General features: G+C 39.6%; 1 protein-coding gene across 1 annotated transcript in view; it reads right to left on the bottom strand.

The window, feature by feature from the left end:
• Positions 1 to 24,421, bottom strand: part of LOC124777195 (DNA-directed RNA polymerase, mitochondrial) — a 283,528-nt gene that overhangs the window by 106,640 nt on the left and 152,467 nt on the right. Inside the window, exons 12-14 of the mRNA XM_047252510.1 lie at positions 10,676 to 10,797; positions 10,361 to 10,576; positions 475 to 595 (exon numbers count right to left, since the gene is read on the bottom strand). Of these exons, the coding sequence (XP_047108466.1) occupies positions 475 to 595; positions 10,361 to 10,576; positions 10,676 to 10,797 (459 nt within the window). The remainder of the gene's footprint in view (positions 1 to 474; positions 596 to 10,360; positions 10,577 to 10,675; positions 10,798 to 24,421) is intronic.

Below are 24,421 nucleotides of genomic sequence, written 5' to 3'. Positions count from 1 at the left end.
TCATGTTGAAAACCTTAATTCTGAGATAATGTTACTATGCTTGAACATGTTCTAGATTAAAGTGGTGGAAGTGGATATTTTCATTTGCTAATAATGCAAGCAGGTATTAGGCCTAACTCATTTTAATACATTGAGAAGAAACAGATGAATTTGTTATTTGTGGACCACTAAATAAAATCAATATTTGGAAAGAGGAATGCTGATGTGTACTTCTCTGTTAGCATATATTTTAAAATATTACAACACATGTTCCGCCAGTACAGTCACTATATACCCTTTAAAGTTAAAACTAATATTGAACTTTTTCCACATAATTAAGCTTTCATAATAAAGAACTAATCAAGGAATTCTACCCAATCTTAACTGCAAAGATATTCCAACATGATGGAGAAAAATACAGTAGACAATGAGTGCAAATAAATTAAGGCAAAAAACAAAACATTTTCAAAATAATACAAACACTTCTGTACATACCGATTTGTTAACCGTCCATGGTATGGAACCCAACTGACTAAGAGAATCCAATGCTGGAAACAACTGCTGGGGTGGTGATTCTTCAAGCCTCTGCCATTGTTGACATGTCTCTTGAGCTAACCTAAAAGAGACAATCAAATTAATTTTCATATATAAGATTTTGAGAAGTGTGTATAATACCACAACTGAGATACCTTTTAACTATAGATATGTATCAGCTGCCCTTTTTCTTCTAAGTCCTGCAATAGCAGTTCAGAAAATGTATTGAAGAGCAAGCTTGAGGAAGATACTCACAAATCCCTCCATTATACACTCGCCCAAGAAAGCAGTGTGGAAATTTCTCCATGTGAAACAGACTGACACCATAACGTGGAATGGTTCACATCTGAATGCTTTTGATAAGAGACTGCTTGCCCCCACTAATTATGATTAATACTCAGTCTGATAAAAATATTATGTATCATATCCTAGTCATCTTGAGTACTAATAAACCGCTTCAGCTGTATTTAGGTCTTTATTTTTAGATCACTACTGGTTTCACGGCACTAAAAGCCAAATCTTCATCTGTGTAACAATAAAACCAGAAGAAAAAATACCCCGACACATCCACTGATATGATAACTTTCTAAAAATACATTAAAATTTTTAAAAAAATTTAAAAAGCTAATAAAAACAACGAGTAAATTGAAATATTTGTACCCACATAACAGAAACATTAGAGCTGAAAAAGCTTGGAACTTTGTACCCAGCATTCATCGCCCATCAGAACAAAACAATGCTGCAAGGTGGTATGTCATTGAATAAAAAACAGCTGGATTCCAATCCAATGTGGTGGACAAGTCCTAAACAATAGTGATTCATTGGTAAGGGGAAAATAAATGATGGAAAAGCACAATCTGCTTCTCTAGTTTATATGCAATGGCAAAGAGGGGCCATGGCCGTTGTTGTGTCTTTGAGACGCGAAGAAAGCAAACAGCTCACCTGTAGATGACGTGCAAATGCACTGATGCAGCATGGGCTCTACCGAATGATCAGCGGTCTTTTGGGGGACACATGAATCGTGAAAGAGAACAAGGAATATTGGTATAAAAAGCACAAAAACTTATATTTTCTTAATAACGCCCATAAGTTATGCTAGCTTAAAGGAACTCTTGAACATTTAATTACTTAAAAGTGGGACAGCAGATGTATATACTTAGGCAACAAAATGTATCTTCTAGCAATGTCCACTGACAAAACCTTAAAATTTTAAATAACTTAGAACTTTAAAATACTGAAATTACTGTTTTGTAAAACTCTTTCAAAACTTCTTTACGTTTTTTATAATCAAAAGAATCCATGAATGTAGTGAAATTTTGATACTTTTTGAGTAGAGAGAGAACTAGAAATTTTTTTAAAAAAGATGCTTAAAAGGATGAAGTGCAATACCTAAGGTAATACTGGTGGTATGTAGGAAGTGGGTTGGTGAGGTGGGGAGGGGGAAGGGTGAGGAAAATGAAAAGGCCCAGGAGGAAAAAAGGAGAACCAGCGACCAGGTAACGGACGTACAGAGTATTACGTCAACTAACTTAAGCAGTCAGAAAACAAAACATATGGCAACTGTCCCTGTTCTATACAGATTATTTTTCAAAAAGGTTTTTGTATTTATTAGCCCAATATTCCTTGTTATCATTCATGATTCATCTGTCTCCTCCCCCTGTTCGTGACTGCGTGTAGACCGGAGATGTGATAAGTGCTGTTTTCAGGTTCTACTTTTCCGTTTTCCATGCTAGCCACAAATGAAGTCTTAATGGTGTTTCACTTATTTTCGCCTTACCAATGAATCACTATTGTATCATTTGTTTAGGACTCATCCAACATACTGGATTGGAAGCTGCCTGTTTTTATTCAATGTTTAGCAATGTTTTATTCTGACAGGCAATGAATGTTGGGTACAAAATTCTGAGTTTTTTCAGATGTAATGTTTTAGTTATGTGAGTACAAATATTTTAATTTTCTCATGTAAAAGGTTCTTAGTAGATGTTTAACAATTTTTTAAAAATCTTAAAATAATTTTAGAAAGTTATCATATCAGTGGCCACCTCTAGGTTGTTTTTCCTTCTGGTTTTACTGTTACTCAGATGTTCACCTGAAGGTATAGTTTTAGTGCTTTGAAACTGGTAGCGAGCTAAACATAAAGGACTAAATACTGCTAAAGCAGTACCCAAGATGATTATACCCAAGATGATAACTCATAACTGTGGGTGCCCTAGCTACAAATCTGTCCACATATTCCAGTCATTTCCAACATTTTCATCGGATCTTTTTATCGTAATGTATAACAATAATTTAAGTTACTGGATGGAACAAAACATAAACTAAGGAAAATCTATAGCAGACTGATGTGTGGATCATAGACACACGTAACAGGAAATACTTAGTATCTTCCATAAAATACTGTCAACATAAGTAAAAAGGATAAATGTCTAATATCTACAATAAAAATAAAAGAACAAGTACAACATAAGAAGAAATTTTACACTTATTTGAACATTACTTAGAAATCACTGAAACTGAACAGATACATTAAAATGGAAACATATGGCTCCAGAACCAGTAAAAGAATGGAAAGTGGTCATACATACATAAAAAGTCCCAGATGTGCAGGTTAGTGGATATATTATCGAACAGATCTTAGAACGCTGTACTTCAACAATGGTTCTGGAAACACCCAAGCTATTGACAATTTACATGCCACTAGCAAATAACATCTTAAAGCTGATTATACTCATGCAGTTAAGACTCTCTAGTTATGACAAACCAAAAGTGTTTTAAATAGAGGAAGCTTCTAAACTGGCCACCATTTACAAATGGTTTGTGATAAGTCTCACACACCAGCATGAACAGTGACACAACTAAAACATGCAACACTTGAGAAAACTCAACTTAGAGAATTAGTTCTGTAACACTTATATTGAAATAGTATAAGCTTCATTTAAATTTCAAATAAGTACTGTTTCATTATATTTTTCATGCTCATTGGGGCACTTCACATGTATTTTTCAGTAACATAAGCTAAAAATACTGTTTTTCAACTTCTGTCACTTTTCTTGCTTCAGAGTCCAAAAGCATGTAATAAGTATTATTTGTGGAGTAAATTCACCGACGTCCTGTAGAAACTTCTTCAAAGAACTGGGTATACTAACTACTGCCTCTCAGTATATTTACTCCTTAATGAAATTTGTCCTAAATAATATATCTCTTTTTCCAACAAACAGCTCAGTTCATACATACAATACCAGGAACAAAAATGATCTGCACAAGGACTTAAAAGCACTTACTTTAGTTCAAAAAGGGGCCCACTACTCAGGAACACTCATCTTCAATAATTTGCCAGCAAACATAAAAAATTTAGTTACAAATAAAGATCAGTTTAAAAGGAGCCTGAAAGACTTACTAGTGGCCATCTCCTTCTACTCCATTGACGAATTTTTAAATAGAAACAAATGATGTATTGTATATATTCATACTATTAGTATTGTTATTTCAGCTTAAAAAAAAAATTGACATGTTCCACATCCACAAGGACCTCCTCAGCACGGATCTATGGAATGAAAAACTAATCTAATCTAATCTAATGTGATATGTGCAAATCTTTTAGCTACTTTCCTCAATAATTGAGAAAGATGATAATGTTATGAGCCTTCCAGTGTTGTATCTGATATTATTTTGGAATTTACAGTCTACTGACAGAAAGTTATATTTCCTTCAGTTTTTCTATTAATTTTGAAACTCTTTGGTACCCTCTGACTCTGACATCATCCAGTTGTTTAACAACAAGCACATTTCTTGTTTGGTTGTTCATTTAAAACCTGCACTGGTATATCAAATGACTTTTGCTCCAGCCATCATTACAGGTACAAACTCCTGTGCAGTTTCTTCATCCACAAATGCCAATTTGACAGTGAGGTTTGTAGGTGGATGAATCTGACAGGTGGTGGAGTCCTTCTGCCTGGTATTCCTTGTAGTTCAAAACAACAGTGGTGGAGACTTCGTCAGGAGGTAGGATTCTAATGCTGGGATCAGTTTTTAGGTAGTGGAATGAAGTTCTGTACAAAGATTTAAAATTAGTTTGAATGCTGAGGAATTTGGAGAATGGTGGTAAGGCTAGGTTTGACATTAAGAAATCCTGGAAAGTTACCAGGGGGTGGTGTGGAGGTGGATCATGGATGTACGGAGGAGTGAACTGAGTCACGCTGGTTTCCACATTTGTCTTTGGTTGAGTCTGATTGGTACGGTTGGTGGCGAAAAAATGTTTCCAATGTAGGGACCGGAAGAAGGAGAGAAGGTCTTTAACTAGTCCTTTTGTCTCACTCTCAAATTCAATCATGCATTCAGTCCTCCATGATTGAATTTGGGTGTGGGGAAAAATGACTTGTTAATGACCTTCTCTCCTTCTCCCAGTACCTACAGTACAAACACTTTTTTGCCACCAACTTTACCAATAAGACTCAACCAAAGACCAATGTTGAGCCCTGCCTGACTCAGTTCACTCCTCTATCCAACTGTGATCCACCCCACTGCACCCCCCCCCCCCCTAAAAAAAAAAAAAAAAAATAAAAAAAAAAATATCACCCCCTGATAACTTTTCAGAATTTCTTAACCTCAAACCTTGCCTCACCATCACTCCCCAAATTCCTCAACATGCAAACTAACCTTAAATCCGCAGACAGAACCACAATCCACCACCTAAAAACTGATTCCAACTTCAGAATACTACATGCTGATAGAGGCTCCACCACTGTTGTTTTGAACTGCAAGGATAATACACTCCCACCTTCTACATGCTTCCTAAATTCAATCAACCCAACCACCCAGGATGACCCATTGTCACTGGTTACTGTGCCTCCACTGAGAGAATCTTTGCTCTCAACCAACACCTTCAACGTATCACCCAGCACCCATCCTCCTCTATAGAAGGTACCAATCATTTCCTCTGCTAATTCTCCACCGGTTTCTGTCTCTTTACCATACAGTGCCCTGCTCATCACTATTGATGCCACCTCCCTTCACACTTGACACCAACATCTCTAATGCCCAGGACCTTACGCTATTGAACACTACCTTTCCCAATGTCCAACAGATTCCAAACCTACAACTCCCTTCCTGCTCATCATGACCAACTATATCCTCACCCACAATTACTTCTCCTTTGAAGGCATTACCTACAAACAAATGCAGGGTATGGCTGTGGGCACTCGCATGGCACCACCCAATGCCCCTATTCATGGGTCATCTAGAGGAATTCTTCCTAAACACACAGAATCCCAAACCCCTCTCTTGATCCAGATTCACTGATGACATCTTTATAATCTGGATTGAGGGTGAGGGCCCCCTATGCATATTCCTCCTGAACCTCAAAATCTTATCCCCATTCGCTTCACATGGTCCTACTAAACCCAACAAGCTGCCTTCCTCCACCTCAAAGATGACTAAATCAATACCCAGATCCATATCGAACCTACTAACTTCCAGAAATACCTCCACTTCGACACCTGTCACGCATTCCATACCAAGAAGTCCCGTCCATAGAGCCTAGGCACCCTTGGCCGTTGCATCTGTAGTGAGGAGCGGTCCCTCTCAGAATACACCAAGGGTCTCACAGACTAGAATTACCCTCCCAAGCTTGTACAAAAAAGAGATCTCACATACCTTATCTCTCCAGTCTCCCACCACCTCCAGAAGTCCCAATGTACAGACACAGAGGAGCATTTCCTCATGACCCAGTAACACCCAGGTCTTGAGCAACTGAATCACGTTCTCTGCCACAGTTTCGACTACCCCTTGCCATGTCCTGAAATGACAAATGCCCTACCCACTATCCTTCCCACCCCACCCACAGTGGTATTCCACTACCCACACTCAGTCTTTTCTTTTTACTTCCCTCCTTTTCTGCTAACCCCCTCAACCCCTCCTCCTCCTCCTCCTTCATCCCCCCCCCCTCCCCCCCGCCACGCCATCCACCATCTAACCTCTCTGCTGCACCTAGCTGCCCTACACTCTCTTAACCACGTCCCTGTACACTGCCACATGCAGCACTTTACTGTTTCCCACACCTACCCTACCATCCCTCCCCTTCCCTGCCCCAGCCTCCTCCATAGACCCATCACCCAGTCGCATCTCCCATTATGCACTGTTGCTTGCAGTGTGGCTCAGCAACCAGAAACTGCAGTCATGTGTGTCATTTTCTGACAGTCTTTTTGTGTGCCTATCTGCAACTCAGTATCTCTGTTGTATGGTGAGTAGCAACTATCTTTTCACAGTATTGTTACATTCCATCCGGGATTTCCCATTACCGATAGCTGAATAGGTATATAGCCCATTCAAAGCAGTAACTTTAAGTCTTAATCACAAAGGGATTCAAATTAGTTAATGTTAAACAAATGTAAATGACATTCAAAATCAAACAATTTAAACTCCAGGTTGGAAAATCAACAATATTAGAAAAATAATAGATTGCAGCTCCCTGTGAAGATGACATGTTGAGTTTCAGATAGGTTCTGTGTGTTTTCTTTTCTGAAGATGGCTTTGGCTGAGAGCTAAATGTGTAACAGTCTTTTTGTTGCATTCATCTGCAACTTAACATTTCATCTTTACAGTGAGTAGCGATCTATCCTTTTTCTACCATTATAAATCACATGCAGGCATTAGAAATAGCTGTTAAAAGAGATACACTAAATATGTATTGTGTGTAAGATTCCTTTGGGCCCAGTTGGATGGAAAGCTAAAATCAAGTCAACAAGTCTGCAAAGAAAATGCCATTTTTTTCAATTCATGAATCACTTTATATAAAATTTTAATGACAAAATATTGGCAACTGGTATTCTCTTTGATTTAACAAAGGCATTTGACAAAGCAGTTCACAGCTTTCTCCTAGATATGCTCAAATATTATGGTGTGAGAGATCCTGCTGGAAACTAGTTTTCACACTTCTTTGAATTTTGTTTAGGAACGTGATGTGAAGCAAAATGTATATATATGTACCTAAATATGTCTCTTCATATTGTGCTTCAAAACTACATAACCACTACTGGAAACGGACCAGTAGTGACCTAAATTTGAAACATGATGTAGACTGATCAAGCAACTGAAGATGAGCTCACAGGACTCTAAATGCAAAGTGTATAAAATAAAAATCCTGATTTGTGACTGAAGGCAGATTTTTCTTTATTTTACAAAAGTAATAGTCACAGAAGCAACACTGACAGCAATGGAAAAAATTAAGGTGGTGGAGGCACAAGCACTCTCAAGTCTGCCAGGCATCACTAAAAAATTCTGACATAATTTGGAAGTGAAGGGATGATGCTTTCTCTAGCTGAAGATAGGTATCCTCTGTGAATTACAGTATGAGAAGTTAGAGTACATGTTTGAGCAGTGTGATCCAGTATTATTCATCAAGCCAGACAATGGCAAATATATCGGGAGTCTCTTTCATCCTAGGTGAACACTTTCCACAGGAGAATACCTTGACTAACAGCCTGAATGTTGCTTGCTGGCTTTAAGCATCCAATGGTGGTGGTACAGTGCCAATGGTAATCTAAATGGTCTGTGACATATGGCGAACAGAGATATTAGAATGGGGTGGTGACCTTGGTGAAATATTTTTCTCGGGACTCTTTAGTTTTGATGTATCACGTGCACTTTTACCTGCCCGGTTTTGGTTTTTTCAAAGTGGACTGTAAAGAAGACAACTAAGTTTGAGTTTTTCTCTACAAAATATGACAGCACTATCTCAATGTCGGCACCTGAGTGACAGTACTACCTCAGTGTCTGCTACATGCATCCTGTAATAATTTTTACAGAATATTCTGAACAGTAACTACAATGCAACAACATATTAACAATTGGATTACTTAACAGGTATTTTCAAGCACAGAAAACATAGTGAATGTACTCATTCCTCTTGCAGCTGCTGAAAATATTTACTGTGATTACAGTTTCAACATTTTGTTGTTTTCAAGCATACTGAAACCAAGCAGTGTTATGATATGAAACACTGTTTTAGTACTCACGACATGGATGATGCTAACATGGTTTGTGGAAGCTAAGGGAACACTTATACCACCATATGTATTTGCTTTCAGACAGCTGGAAGCTATGTTCCAGCATGTTACAACTTAATGTTTCAAAGTGAGCCTTAACATCCCATGTAAGAACTACTTATGCTTTCAGCTTTAACATTCTGTTCTTTTATTTTAATGGCAGCGAGTGTATCATGTAGTGACTAGGTTTGCTTTCAGAATGGTTGAAAATGGCAAAATGTTGAAATTGTATTAACAATAAATACACTCCTGGAAATTGAAATAAGAACACCGTGAATTCATTGTCCCAGGAAGGGGAAACTTTATTGACACATTCCTGGGGTCAGATACATCACATGATCACACTGACAGAACCACAGGCACATAGACACAGGCAACAGAGCATGCACAATGTCGGCACTAGTACAGTGTATATCCACCTTTCGCAGCAATGCAGGCTGCTATTCTCCCATGGAGACGATCGTAGAGATGCTGGATGTAGTCCTGTGCAACGGCTTGCCATGCCATTTCCACCTGGCGCCTCAGTTGGACCAGCGTTCGTGCTGGACGTGCAGACCGCGTGAGACGACGCTTCATCGAGTCCCAAACATGCTCAATGGGGGACAGATCCGGAGATCTTGCTGGCCAGGGTAGTTGACTTACACCTTCTAGAGCACGTTGGGTGGCACGGGATACATGCGGACGTGCATTGTCCTGTTGGAACAGCAAGTTCCCTTGCCGGTCTAGGAATGGTAGAACGATGGGTTCGTGACGGTTTGGATGTACCGTGCACTATTCAGTGTCTCCTCGACGATCACCAGTGGTGTACGGCCAGTGTAGGAGATCGCTCCCCACACCATGATGCCGGGTGTTGGCCCTGTGTGCCTCGGTCGTATGCAGTCCTGATTGTGGCGCTCACCTGCACGGCGCCAAACACGCATACGACCATCATTGGCACCAAGGCAGAAGCGTCTCTCATCGCTGAAGACGACACGTCTCCATTCGTCCCTCCATTCACGCCTGTCGCGACACCACTGGAGGCGGGCTGCACGATGTTGGGGCGTGAGCGGAAGACGGCCTAACGGTGTGCGGGACCGTAGCCCAGCTTCATGGAGACGGTTGCGAATGGTCCTCGCCGATACCCCAGGAGCAACAGTGTCCCTAATTTGCTGGGAAGTGGCGGTGTGGTCCCCTACAGCACTGCGTAGGATCCTACGGTCTTGGTGTGCAATCGTGCGTCGCTGCGGTCCGGTCCCAGGTCGACGGGCACGTGCACCTTCCGCCGACCACTGGCGACAACATCGATGTACTGTGGAGACCTCACGCCCCACGTGTTGAGCAATTCGGCGGTACGTCCACCCGGCCTCCCGCATGCCCACTATACGCCCTCGCTCAAAGTCCGTCAACTGCACATACGGTTCACGTCCACGCTGTCGCGGCATGCTACCAGTGTTAAAGACTGCGATGGAGCTCCGTATGCCACGGCAAACTGGCTGACACTGACGGCGGCGGTGCACAAATGCTGCGCAGCTAGCGCCATTCGACGGCCAACACCGCGGTTCCTGGTGTGTCCGCTGTGCCGTGCGTGTGATCATTGCTTGTACAGCCCTCTCGCAGTGTCCGGAGCAAGTATGGTGGGTCTGACACACCGGTGTCAATGTGTTCTTTTTTCCATTTCCAGGAGTGTAGTTTCAACAACCACAAGAAGAATGACGATAATCAACAATTGCATAAATGCTGTGAACCCAGACCTCTTCCAAAAATATAAACCCTAAAATTCTTAAAATTAAATTGTCAAATGAAAACATAAAGACGTGACATCATACCGTATAACATTGGCTTTGGCTACCAAGTAGCCACCAGAAGACACTGATGTCCATGGTACTGGGGGACACAGCATTGGAATAGTTGTTACATCGAACATCAGATCGGCTTGTGCAGCACCACGAAACAGACGTGACAACACTGGATGTGGTTTCACTTCTTCCTTCAGAATACGGCCATGATAGCGAAAAAGTGAATAAAATGCTGGCAGGAGATGCCTTTGTAAACAGAAAAAAAGTCCATTAATGTGTTTACATTATTATTATTATTATTATAAAACTTCATGAGCTAACTCAATACAGTAATTCAATACTTACTGTGTTTTGCTGTTAGTCTTTGTAACGTTCACATCAATTTTTATATCTTTGAGGATAATATTGTACAAGAATTTCCCCAAATTATTTAATACATTGTTTGGCCAAGCTTTCTCTGCAGCACACTGTAAAATATTTTAGGGAAATATGCATCAGTATTAAGTATTACTAAAATATAAGTTCAGAGGAAAGAAGACATTCAACATGTGGTCTCATATAAGAAACTTGTCCATTAACAAGTAGACCCCATGCAGCACTGACAGTATGAAAATAAAAGTAATTGTCTCTTAGAACACCTACATCACTTATATTACAACCTAAAGTCATCAGCAACCCAAAGATTGGAATGAACACTGTAGCACTCTACTAGCCATAATCCTATTGCACAAAGGCCTAGAATATTATCGTCTGTCTACAACTTGTAAATTAGCTGTATGGGGGCACACAGCTTATTATGGAATCCAAACCACGACACACGTCTGCAGATTTTTTTTTGTACAAATAGAGAGAGGACAATAAAAGTAACCAAAGTGTCCAAAGTCTTATAGTACCCCAGTAAGCCCTTTGCACAGCATACAACAGACAAGAAACTCAAATCCACCGAGGTAGAAGCTGAAGCTGCATCTGAGATTATTTGGACAGGACTCAGTACCGGGGTGGGCATAAAATGATAATTAGATCTTTCTATCACCCATTAGACTCATCTTCTGATGTAACAGAAAACTTTAGAGAAAACCTCAGTTGACTTCTCCCACCATACTGTAATAATTGTTGGAGACTTTAATCATCCAATAATTAACTGGCAAAATTACAGTTTTGTTAGTGGTTGGTGTGACAAGACATCCTGCGATACTTTACTAAATGCCTTCTCTGAAAACTACCTTGGGAAGATAGTTAGGAACCTCACTCATGATGGAAATACACACATCAAAAAAAGTTTTGTATCATTCCGGTTCCCAGAACTCCTCAAGATAGACATTGACTGTGGATATTGTATCACAGACACAGACTGTTCAGAGATGTCACTAAACCTGTCCAAAGACGTAAACAACCATGCATGAGCAGCGCCTATTAAACGGATGGGGTCCGACAGCCAATCAGTTCCAGTTATTCCACCAGGAAGGAAGTACAAGGCTCACATTGTCTGTGCTTAGACGGTCAATACCGCGGTTTGATCATGTCTGCATTGTTACTTTGTGCCACGAAGTGTGCAAGCGTCTCGGAGTGAACTAAAGCGATGTTGTTCGACATGGAGGAGATACAGAGAGACAGGAACTGCCGATGACAAGCCTCGGTAAGGCCGCCCAAGGGCTACTACTGCAGCAGATGACCGCTACCTACGGGTTATGGCTCAGAGGAACACTGACAGCAACGCCACCATGTTGAATAATGCTTTTTGTGCAACCACAGGACGTCGTGTTATGACTCAAACTGTGTGCAATAGGCTGCATGATGCACAACTTCACTTCCGACATCCACAGCGAGGTCCAGTTTTGCAACCACAACACTATGCGGCACAGTACAGATGGGCCCAAAAACATGCCGAATGGACCGCTCAGGATTGGCATCACGTTCTCTTCACCGATGAGTGTCACAACCAGACAATTGTTGGAGAGTGTTTAGAGGCAACCCAGTCAGGCTGAAGACCTTAGACACACTGTCCAGCGTGTGCAGCAAGGTGGAGGTCCCCTGCTGTTTTGGGGTGGCATTATGTGGGGCCAATGTACGCCGCTGGTGGTCATGGAAGGCACCATAATGGCAAAACAATACGCGAATGCCATCCTCCGACTGATAGTGCAACCATATTGGCAGCAAATCAGCAAGGCATTCATCTTCATGGACGCCAATTTGCGCCCCCATCGTGCACATCTTGTGAATGACTTCCTTCAGGACAATGACACTGTTCTATTAGAGTGGCCAGCATGTTCTCCAGACATGAACCCTATCGAACATGCCTGGGATGGATCGAAAAGGGCTGTTTATGGACGATGTGATCCACCAACCACTCTGAGGGATCTATGCTGAATCCCCGTTGAGGAGTGGTAAAATGTGGACCAACAGTGCCTTGATGAACTTGTGGATAGTATGCCATGACGAACACAGGCATGAATCAATGCAAGAGGAATTGCTACTGGGTATTAGAGATACCAGTGTGTACAGCAGTCTGGACCACCACCTCTGAGGGTCTCGCTGTATGCTGGTACAACATGCAGTGAGTGGCTTTCATTAGGAATAAAATGGGCAGAAATGACGTACAGGTTCCGGAACTCTCGGAACCGAGGTGATGAAAAACTTTTTTGATATGTGTATATGGGATCTAATGGTAGCAAATAGACCTGGCCCCTTTGAGGGTGTCCATATCGAAACTGGTATCAATGATCATGATGCGGTTGTGGCAGCAATGATTGCCAAAGTACAAACGACAATTACAACAAGCATAAAGATACACATGTTCAATAAACTAGATAAAAAATCAGTAGTGTCATATCACACAGAGGAATTTGAAAAGTTTCAGCACAGGGCAGGAGCTTGTAGAGGAACTCTGGCTCAAGTTTAAAAGAATAGTTGACCATGCACTGGATAAACATGCACCCAGTAGAACAGTTTATAATGGGAGGGAACCTCCATGGTATACAGTGACTGTAAAGAAACTTCTAAAGGAACAGAGATTACTGCGCAGCAGGTGTAAACAAATCATAGGGTTATAGATAGAAAGATGCTGAATGAAACTCATTTGGCTGTCAAGAGAGCAATGCATGATGCCTTCAATGACTACTGCAGCAGAATATTGTCAAGTGATCTTCCACAGAACCCAGAGAAACTCTGGTTGCATGTAAAGGCTTTAGTGTCACCAAAGTTAGTCTTGAGTCCTTAAGTGAATGAGACAGGAACTGATATTGATGGCAGCAAAGCAAAAGCTGAAATGCTTAACTCCATTTTCAAATGGTCCTTTAAAAAAGAAAATGCAGGAGAACTACCCTAATTCAATCCTCGTACCACAGAAAAGATGAATGAAACAAGCATTAGTATCTGTGACATTGAGAAACAGATCAAATTGTTCAAATTTAACAAAGCTCCAGAGCCCAATGGAATCCCTGTCACATTCTACACTGAATTCGAGGCTGAGTTAGCCCCTCTTCCAACTACAATCTATCATAAATCCTTCAAACAAAAAATGTTCCCAGTTCTTGATCACACCCGTCTACAAGCAAGGTAGTAGAAATGATCCACAAAACTACCATCCAATATCCCTGACACCAATTTGTTATAGAATCTTAGAACATACTCTGAGCTCAAACATAATGAGGTATCTTGAACAGAATGACGTCCTCAATACCAACCAGCATGGATTCTGAAAACATCGATCATGTGAAACCCAACTTACATTTTTCTCTCACATCACACTGAAAGCTTTTGATCAAGGCAGTCAGATAGATGCAGTAATTCCTGATTTCTGAAAAGCATTTGACTCAGAAGCACACCTACACTTACTGTCAAAAGATTGATCATATAGAGTATCGAGTGAAGTTTGTGACTGGATTGAGGACTTTTTGATGGGGAGGACACAGCACGTTATCTTGGATGGAGAGTCAACATCAGATGTAGAAGTAACTTCAAATGAGCCCCAAGGAAGTGTGTTGTGACCCTTGCTGTCCATGTTGTATATTGATGACCTAGCAGACAATATTAACAGTAACCTCAACCTTTTTGCAGATCATGCAGTTATCTATAATGAAGTACTATCTGAAAGAAACTGCATAAATATTCAGTCAGATCTTGGTAAAATTTCAAAGTGGTGCAACTTGCTTTAAATGTTTGAAATGTAAAATTGTGCATGACACAACATGAAAAAAAAGTACTATTCTATGACTGTAATATCAATGAGTCACTGTTAGAATCAGTCAACTCATACAAGTACCTGGGTGTACCACTTTCTAGGGATATGAAATCTAATGATCACATAGACTCAGTTGTAGACAAAGTAAAGTGCAATCAGTCTACAAAGAAGATTGCTTCCAAATCACTCATGCTACCAGTACTAGAATATCGCTAAGGTGTGTGGTACCTGTACCCGATAGGACTTGCAGGGGATATTGAACGTATATAGAGAAGGGCAGCATGAATGGTCACAGGTTTGTTTAATCTGCGGGAGAGTGTCACAGAGATACTGAAGGATCTGTATTGGAAGACTCTTGAAGATAAACGTAAAGTATCCTGAGAAAGTCTATCAACAAAGTTTCAAGAATCAGCTTTAAATGATTACTTTAGGAATATACTACAACCCCTTAAGTATAATCACACAGGGGTCATGACAATAATACCAGAATAATTACTGCAAGCAGAGAGGCATTCAAATAATTATTCTTCCCGCACTCCATACGTGAATGGAACAAGAAGAAACACTAATAACTGGTACAATGGAAAGTATCCTCTACCATTTGGTTTGCAGAGTATAGATGTAGATATAGACAGACTTGAAGTAACAAAATATGTCTGAGCCTCTTCTCACAGCACTCCTTTTCACTGAAAATACTTATTTAAATGTTTTGAAAAAGATGCAGTGAATCAAACTCTATTGTCTCACCACATAACTAGTTAGTAAATAAAGGTTAAATATTTAATGGAAACAAACTGACAAACATATAAGCATTAACAAAACAAGCTGTTTGCATATCATCATCTGCCATATAAATATAGGAAAACAGTGTTGTGTTCAATCGCTTGATCTGCTTACTCATATTCTTCTGGCACCAACACTTAAAACATTGTGTGACTGAAAGCATATACTGTAGGTGTTGCACAAAAACACTCTTACTGTGTGCTAATTTCTTCTGCTGCTGCCGCCTATAATTCTCATTTCATTACACACTCAATACCTTCCTCTCTTGCATCTTTGCTCCATTTTTTTGTATCACTGATGACATATTTTCTATTTAATTCAAAACAAAAGAATACTTGTGTCAAAAAGCTCTGCAAGTACATTAAATTACCTTGCAGCTCATGGACACTGTCATTTCAGTTTCCATTTTCACTTTTCATGTTCTTTTACATAAACAAACTTGTTTTTCAATGTAATTTACTCTCTACAAAATAAGCTGATGACACAAAGAGTTCATTTTACAGCAGAAAGTTGTTGCACTGCTTCTATCTTTTAAAAGAATCACTATGGTGAATATAGTTTAAATAAGAACAAAATGGAGTGACCGTCACGTCTAAGTCAAAGTCAATACAAGTCAAGTCAAAGAAAGTAGTTCCAGCATCAGCATTGTCGTATCTATTTTCTTTCCATGTATCATGCTCATATTTTTGAACCACTGTTCCTGATCTCATTAAAGTTGTAGTAATAAATTAGTGGAAACTATGTACAAGTAATGTGTTACACAAAAATCTGACTTATATTCGCAACCAACAAAACAAGTACATTTAAGAAGGCAAAGCTTTTTAATGTTTGAAATAGTATGTAGCATTCCCTTTTTTCTGAGTATGTTTATCATATGTCAACAAAGGAAATCTTCAGCAAAATAAATGGTGGTCATAATGCTTTCTTTCAAAACATTAGCATGAAAGTGAAAGTAAATGACACAAAACCTCAACAATATACTTTAAACCTCTGGGCAAGTGAGACTACTATCCACGTACTTTTTCTTTTCCTCTTAGCTTTTGAAGCATTATTCAACAGAAGTCAGAAAACTAACTAAAACTGGGCAAAAGGCATGGCTGTAACTGTGAACATATACTTCAGCACATTTACAGCCAGATCACCACAATTAAACTCGTCCAATTATAATTTTGTATTTTTGTGAGACCTGTATTGAAACAGAGCAGGAGTCAACCCAAGTCACAAAAATACTAAACAACCTAAATTACTGAGACGAGGGGCAAGTATTTTCCTATTTGATTAACAAAACTTATATTTTGAGATACAATAGCAACTACAGTTTTCTTTTTTCCAATGGATTATATACATTTGTAACTACATTTGGTTGTTTGTGAACATAGAAGTACAGTGTTGTAGCCCAAGACAACGTTCACAGTGAAACTCTCCTCCCCCCCCCCCCCCCCCCCCCCCCCAAAAAAAAAGGGCTAAATTTAAGGCTGTAACTATTGAAACAGCGCTGTTTCAATTCTACTTTATTGTAAACATAGCCAAATCATGCTTGAAATCCACTGTCTTGGCAGACTTTTACCCCAAATTTAGACAATTTAGGGGGCTGTAGTATTTTCCTAGAGTAATCATTTAAAGCCAGTTTTTGAAACTTTGTCAGCTGACTTTCCTGGGATAGATTCCCTCTATCTTCAATAGCCTGTCAGTTCAGTTCTTTCAACATCTCAGTGAAACGCACCCATGGATCAAACAAACCTGTGATGATTCATGCTGACCTTCTCTGTACACGTTCAACATTCCCTCCTAGTCTTACTTGATACAGGTCCCACACACTTCAGCAATATTCCAGGGTGGGACACACGAGTGATTTGAAAGCAAGCTCCTCTGTATACTGATCGTATCATCAGCAAAAAATCTGAGGTTACTATTAATACTGTCTGCAAGATCATTAACATATAACATGAACAGCAAGGAACCCAACACACTTCCCTTGGGTACACCTGAAATTACTTTCACATCTGTTGATGACTCTCCATCCAGAATAACATGCTGCATCCACTCTAACAAGAAACCCTCAATCCAGTCACATATTTCATCTGAAACCCTATATGATGCTCCTTTTGATAATAAGCATAGGTGTGGTAATGAATCAAATGATTTTTGGAAATTGAGAAATACTGCATCTACCTGACTGCCTTGATCCATGGCTTTCAGGACATCTGTGAGAAAAGTGAAAGCCAGGTTTTAAGTGGTATATGTTTTCGAAATTCATTGGGGTTGACATGAAGGAGGGTGTTCTGTTGCAGATATGCTTGAGCTCAGAATATGTTCTAAGATTCTATAACAAATCAATGTCAGGGATGTCAGAAGGTAGTTATATGGAACACTTCTACTACTCTCGGACAGACATGAACTGTGCTTTCTTCCAGCTACTGGGCACAATTTTTGTTCAAGGGATCTATGATTATAGTTAACAGAGGAGCTAACTCAGGCCTATTATGCAACAGTCTCTGTTTCTTTAGAATTTCTTTACAGTGACTGTATATCATGGAAGATCCCTTCTATCATGATCTGTCCTACTGGGTACCTATCTATCCAGTGCATGGTCAACTGTTCTTTTACACTTGTGATATAGTATCTCAACATGCTGCTGTCCTGTGCTAAATGTTTCAAGATTTCTCAATGAGATATGACACTACTGCTTTTTTATATAGTTCATTAAACACATAATCTTCCTGCTTGTTTAGTTGCCCTCTGTGTTTCAGTATTCACTGCTGCTATAACTGCCTCAAGGTCACTGATATTTGTTTTGAAGATGAATTCCTCGAAGAGGTCAGTTCTGTATGTTGCCATCAGATTTAATATACTTACATGACGAGTGGGGTTCTGAACTGTTATTAAGCAAAGGGGCTCAGTTGTTAGCATATGGGACTCTCATTCGGGAGGACAGCGGTTCAAACCTGCATCTGGCCATCCAGATTTAGGTTTACTGTGAGTTCCATAAATAACTCCAGGCAAATGCTGGGATGCTTCCTTTCAAAGGGCAGGGCTGATTTTTTTCCCCATCCTTGACACCATCTGAGCTTCTGCTACATCTCTAATGACCTCGATGTCAACAGGACGTTAAACTCAATCTTCCTGTCATGTTCAGGGAAGTTTTCAGAGAAGGCATTTAGTAACATTTTGCACAATGGATCACTTACTACTAACAATACTATAATTATCACAACTGATTGTTCAATGATTGAAGTCTCTTCCAATGATTACAATATGATTGGGGAACTTAAGTACAAGCGAACTGAGGTTTTCTCTAAGGTTTTTGGTTTCAGTGATTCTGTTAGCTCTTTGTTGGCTGTATCACTGAAATTGATGTCTGTTGACAGACATCAATCATTCATTGCAGTAAATTCAAAGATTTCATTGAACTTGCCCAATGGTTTAATTCTGTTATTTTTCATATTTAATGCAAGTCACAGAACTGAATCTTGTTTGTGCTGAAGTTTATGGTTCTTACTGAATAAGGTACACATAGTTTTTACATAATTCTTTGTCTTTTTCATTTTTTATGACTAAGACATACTTTTTTGATGAAGAGCAAACCACGTTACAATATTGTCTGCAGTGCAGCTTTTGTTTTCTTCAAAATTATACTTCTCCTTCCTCACACAAGGTACTTTCATTTTATATGTTAAGCATCCATTTCCTTTACCTTTACTCACATTATCCCTTTTTTGATGGAAAAGTAGTATCAAATACTACAATTAATAAGGAATTCAATGTGTTGTCTCCATTGCCTCCATTGATCTATCAGTTTTTAGGCCCTCTGCAATAGTAGTTTATTATCTGGACTCATGGTTAAAGAAAGCACAGAAGCTTACTGACAAGGGAAAGAATATTGTTTCTCATCCAAAGGAAGTGTGGAAGCATACTGACAAGGAAATAAATGTTGAAAAACTACAAGGAAGATAAAAAGATAAGGGTTTAACAACCTGTCAACAATGAGGTCATCAGAGAGAAAGCAGAAGTTCATAACTGAAAAGTGAATCAGCAATGTCCTTGTTATTTTTGAAGCAATAATCCTGACATTTGCTGTGCGTGATTTAAGGAAATCATAGAAAAAAAAAAAAGTGGGTGGCGGGATTTGAACCATCGTTCTCCAAAATACAGCTCCAATGCCTTACCACTGCATGATCTTGGTTGGTGAAAAAGTACAGCAAATAAAATTAAAAATATTTTCATTGTATTATGATGAAGTCAATTTCAACAAAAGGTATAAGAATAATGAAGCTAATTATTGATTCACTTTTACACAGACAATACAGAACTGTTGAACAGGGTGATTTAGGATGGTTTTGAGATTATTTTTGCTGTAATTTACTGAGACAAGGGGCAAGTTAGACTGTATTGCCTGTTACAGAAATGGGAAGAGGGTGATATATGTGCAACGAATAAAACAGCCTAAAAACAGAAGGTATAATTGCACTTTCATTTGCCTGAGACAGACAAATAAAATGTCTGGAATCACCCCAAGGGTTGGGATGATTTCCGACACACACATTTTTTAAATCTGTATCCGAAGTTACAAAGTAAAGGGCCCAGCAGGGAGGTGTTATGTTTTAGTGTCTGCCATAACTTACGTGGTGGGGGAACTACTGAATGTGCATTGGCTGATATATATTCATTGTTTTGTGGTCTTCAGTCCAGAGGCTGGTTTGATGCAGCTCTCCATGCTACTCTATCCTGTGCAAGCCTCTTCATCTCCCAGTACTTACTGCAAACTACATCCTTCTGAATCTGTTTAGTGTATTCACCTCTTGGTCTCCCTCTACAATTTTTACCCTCCATGCTGTCCTCCAATACTAAATTGGTAATTCCTTGATGCCTCAGAATATGTCCTACCAATTGATCCCTTCTTCTAGTCAAGTTGTGCCACAAATTTCTCTTCTCCCCAATTCTATTCAGTACCTCCTCATTAGTTATGTGATCTACCCATCTAATCTTCAGCATCCTTCTGTAGCACCACATTTTGAAAGCTTCTATTCTCTTTTTGTCTAAACTATTTATCGTCCACATTTCACTTCCATACGTGGCTACATCCCATACATATACTTTCAGAAAAGACTTCCTGACACTTAAATCTATACTCAATGTTAACAATTTTCTTTTCTTCAGAAACACTTTCCTTGCCACCTCCAGTCTACATTTTATATCCTCTCTACTTAGACCATCATTAGTTATTTTGCTCCCCAAATAGAAAAACTCATTTACTACTTTAATCGTCTCATTTCCTAATCTAATACCCTCAGCATCACCCGATTTAATTCAACTATATTCCATTATCCTCGTTCATTATTAGTTGTCATTTCAGTAACCATGGAGCCTGAACAAGGTGTCTTTGTTAATGACATCTTTGTTGCAACTGGTCATTTGGTAGTGCATATGCTATGAAGATTTTGCTGTCAGTTAAATGTTGGTTGGCTGGCCCATCTTGCCCAATAATAATAAAGTAGTTCAAACTTCAGGACAAAAGGAATGGTGAGACATGGAACAGTCCGGGAAGATGTGTGGACAGTTAGAACAGCAGAAATCAATGAGAAAATTTCACGAGCTGTGGAGCCCAGCCCTCGGCAGTCAGTGGTAGAACAAGCTCGCATTTTGCACTTTTCAGACAGGTCAGTTCACCACCTTTTGCACTTTGACCTCTACTTTCATCCTTTTAAAATCAGGGTGGTTCAATGACTGAAGCAAAATGACTTCATAAACAGCATATGTTTGGAGAAAGAATGCTGAAAACCTTGGAAAATGACATTATTCTGATAATGAGTGATGAGTCTAACTTTCACAAAACTGCTGGTATGGGTCAGAAAATAATCCATGGAAATTCCACGAGAGGCCCCTACTTAGTTAGAAAGTAACTATGAGTTGCAGGTTAGCCCAATTTCGCATCACTGATCCCAACTTCTTCCAAGAAAGTGAATGCACTGTCACTCTTAACTCACAGAGTTACCTCATGATGTTGGTAGAATTTTTTATGCCAGATCTGAGAAAATACCAGAGTGACCTTGAGAATGTTCAGTTTCAGCAGGATTGGGACTACTTCCAATACCTCACGACAACTCATGGCTTTCCTAAAGGTACATTTTTGATGTCACCTCATTTCTTTGCATGGGGATGTCCACATCCTTCTTCATGCAGTTATTTCTTATGGTGCTACCTGAAATCTCAGGTTTATATTAAAAAACCACACCCTCTTGAAATGGTTGCAGAAGTCATTACTTGAGAAACTCCCTTTGCTATGCTTGAAAGATGTATGGACAATTTTTCCGTTGGCCTGCAACAATGCTTGGACAAGAACGGCCACTACTTGGAGACAAGTACGGCAACTATTTGGATGATGTCATTTTTCGCACATAAATTGCAATGCAATCTTGTTTGTCCTTAATGTTCATTAAATGGAACTTTACTTATAATCTTTGAAAAATATAAAAATTGATATTTATTACAAAAATAAAAGAGTTAGAATATTTTGAAAAGAGTAACACCTCCCCGCTGAATTCTGTGCATGGGGGAATTTTCAGATAAATTGATTTTTTTAAAATTTTTTTTTGTATTCTACATTCTTCCTATTTGATTTTAGTTACTTTTAACACATTTTAAGGATGTCCATCATTGCAAAAAGTTGACAAGAATTGAGAGAATGCATTTAATATATTAAAGGTGAATTCTTATTTCCTAATAAATTGAATTGCAAATCTTTAAAGTTCTAAATCAAAATATTAGGAATAGAAACAAAATAAAGAAATTCTAAAAAAGATCAAAATTAGTTTTCTTACTCAACATTCAAAATGAAGTTGCAAACACTTCAAACATTCACCATAAAGTTATAATGTCCTATGAGTCTCAAGCATATCTTCTCTAAAAATAAACAGCTGGTGTAGGAAGTACTTGCAAAACTAGTTCTTTCTGCATTATGTCTTCGTCAAGCACATTAGGAAACACAAATACATTTCTACTGATGATGTGTGGGTGCAAAAATGTTACACACATACCTCCCTTGCACTAACATTTGTGGCCACTTCAAAATACTACCTCATATGCTCCTTGCTTCCAGTTATGTATTTATAATCTGCAACAAGAAAGCCTCTTCTTTCAGCAGTAAAACTTCATTGGGTGATGGGCTATTTTCTCTTTCACTCCTGCTAGAAGCACTATTACAGGTTTCGGTACTATTTTTGTTTTCCCGGAAATTATGGCCCATAATCGATTTCCCATGAGGAACGTCTAGTTCGGGGTGACAGGGACTACTAGATTTATTTGGAGGACAACAAACTTTTTTTAGCGTTTCTTCAGTGGGAATCCATGCCTCTGCACTGCTTTGCTGGTACTCCTCATTATCAAGCAATTTCCATAAAATGTGATGACGATCAAATAGGATTAGTTCTGTGGCACAAAATCCACCTTTTATGTTCCCAATAGCGTCTGCTGGAATATTAGTCCATGTCTGCTTCAGAAGTAACGAAAAAGCATCCTTGGAAATTGTTCTACAAGTCTACATCTTCCATTTAGTTAGTACAGTTCAAGGAAACTTATATCCAGAAGTTGGAAGAGGTGGGTGATATTAGGGGGAAGAGAAATGAATGCAATATTGTCCCGCTCACACTCTTTGACAACAGATTGAGACAATTGACTGGTTATGTTGTCCCCAACTATCATTGTTGGCCCATTTTGCATCTTGAAACAGGGCAGAGTGATTGTAAAGAATCAGTCTTTAAATCAAACCATCCACTCTTATTCCTACTGAAACGGGTTCCCTGTGGGTCACTTTCTTGCCACAAATGCTCAAATTTATAAATGACACACAAAGAAAGCAGTTTACCATCGGCACTTGCTGCCATCTTTATTGAAACATTAGATTTTGATGAATACATAACTTTTTCAGAATGCTTACTCCTTAATTTTCTAATTACCTGCTGCTTATCAAAATTATCTGACATGGTGGTCTCGTTAACATTGATTATTTTGAAAATTTCTCCGTTATTCAGCCGGGTAGCGTCATCCAAAAGGCACGATATTTCAGCAAGCCGACTTCTTGCCATCTTCAGGCGTGCTTGGAGTCTGATTGCTCTCTGACAGATGGCGACTACATATAATCTTGACTCTTCTACCGCAGCCTCCGTCTGGGCACTTCCGAGCGGTTTGAGGCCGGTGGTGGGGGAAGGGTGGCGCTGGGTGGTGGGGGAGTGCGGTGCCCCATGACATATCATGGGCCGCAGTCCTTCCGTGGCTACGGCCGCTTGCAGAACTCTGCCATCATGGTGACAATGCTTCTTCTTCTTCTTCTTCTTCTTCTTCTTCAGGTGTCCTGACAGGAGCGGATTTCCATGTAGACTGTCATCGTGTTTTAATCATACTCAAAGCTGGATCCCAGGCTTTGCTTGGCTGGAAACTGCTGTCTTTATTTATTAGTTCATCACGCAGCCAGATCTCCACTACCTCTTTGAAGATACAATCCCAGAAGGTGTTCGATTGCTGTTACACCTTTGTGCCATTGTAGCTCATGTCATGTCCATGTGAGATGCAGTGCTCTGCCATGGTGGACTTGGTCAGCTGTGCATTGTCTGTGTGGCGTTTATGTTCACTACGTCTCTCCTGTACCGTCCGGATGGTCTGGCCTATATACATTTTCCCACACTGGCAAGGGATGCTGTAAACTCCCAGTTTCCGGTGTCCTAAGTTGTCCTTGACTGGTCCTAATAAAGTTTTCATTTTGGATGGAGGGCAAAACATGCACCTGACATTATATTTTCTTTGTATTCTGCCAATCTTTGCCGATGTGTTCACAACATACAGTATGATTGCCGTCGCAACTGATTTGTCTTTGTCCTCGGAAGGCTGCGGTCTCAGTTTCTTCGGTCTTAAGGTGCGTTTTATCCACCAGTTGTTATAACCGTTCATGCAGAACATGGCCTGCAAGTGCTGTAATTCAGTTGCTAGGCTGTCACAGTCCAAGATTTCGCGTGCTCTGTGCATCAGTGTGCTCAGAACACCCTCTCGCTGTGAAGGAGCATGACAGTTGGAGGCATGCAGGTACAAGTCTGTATGTGTCGGCTTATGGTAGGCGCTGTGTCCTAGAGTCCCATCTG

Source organism: Schistocerca piceifrons, chromosome 2, assembly GCF_021461385.2.
Source record: "Schistocerca piceifrons isolate TAMUIC-IGC-003096 chromosome 2, iqSchPice1.1, whole genome shotgun sequence".
Lineage (NCBI taxonomy): Eukaryota > Metazoa > Arthropoda > Insecta > Orthoptera > Acrididae > Schistocerca > Schistocerca piceifrons.
This window is presented reverse-complemented; position numbering and strand designations above follow the sequence as displayed.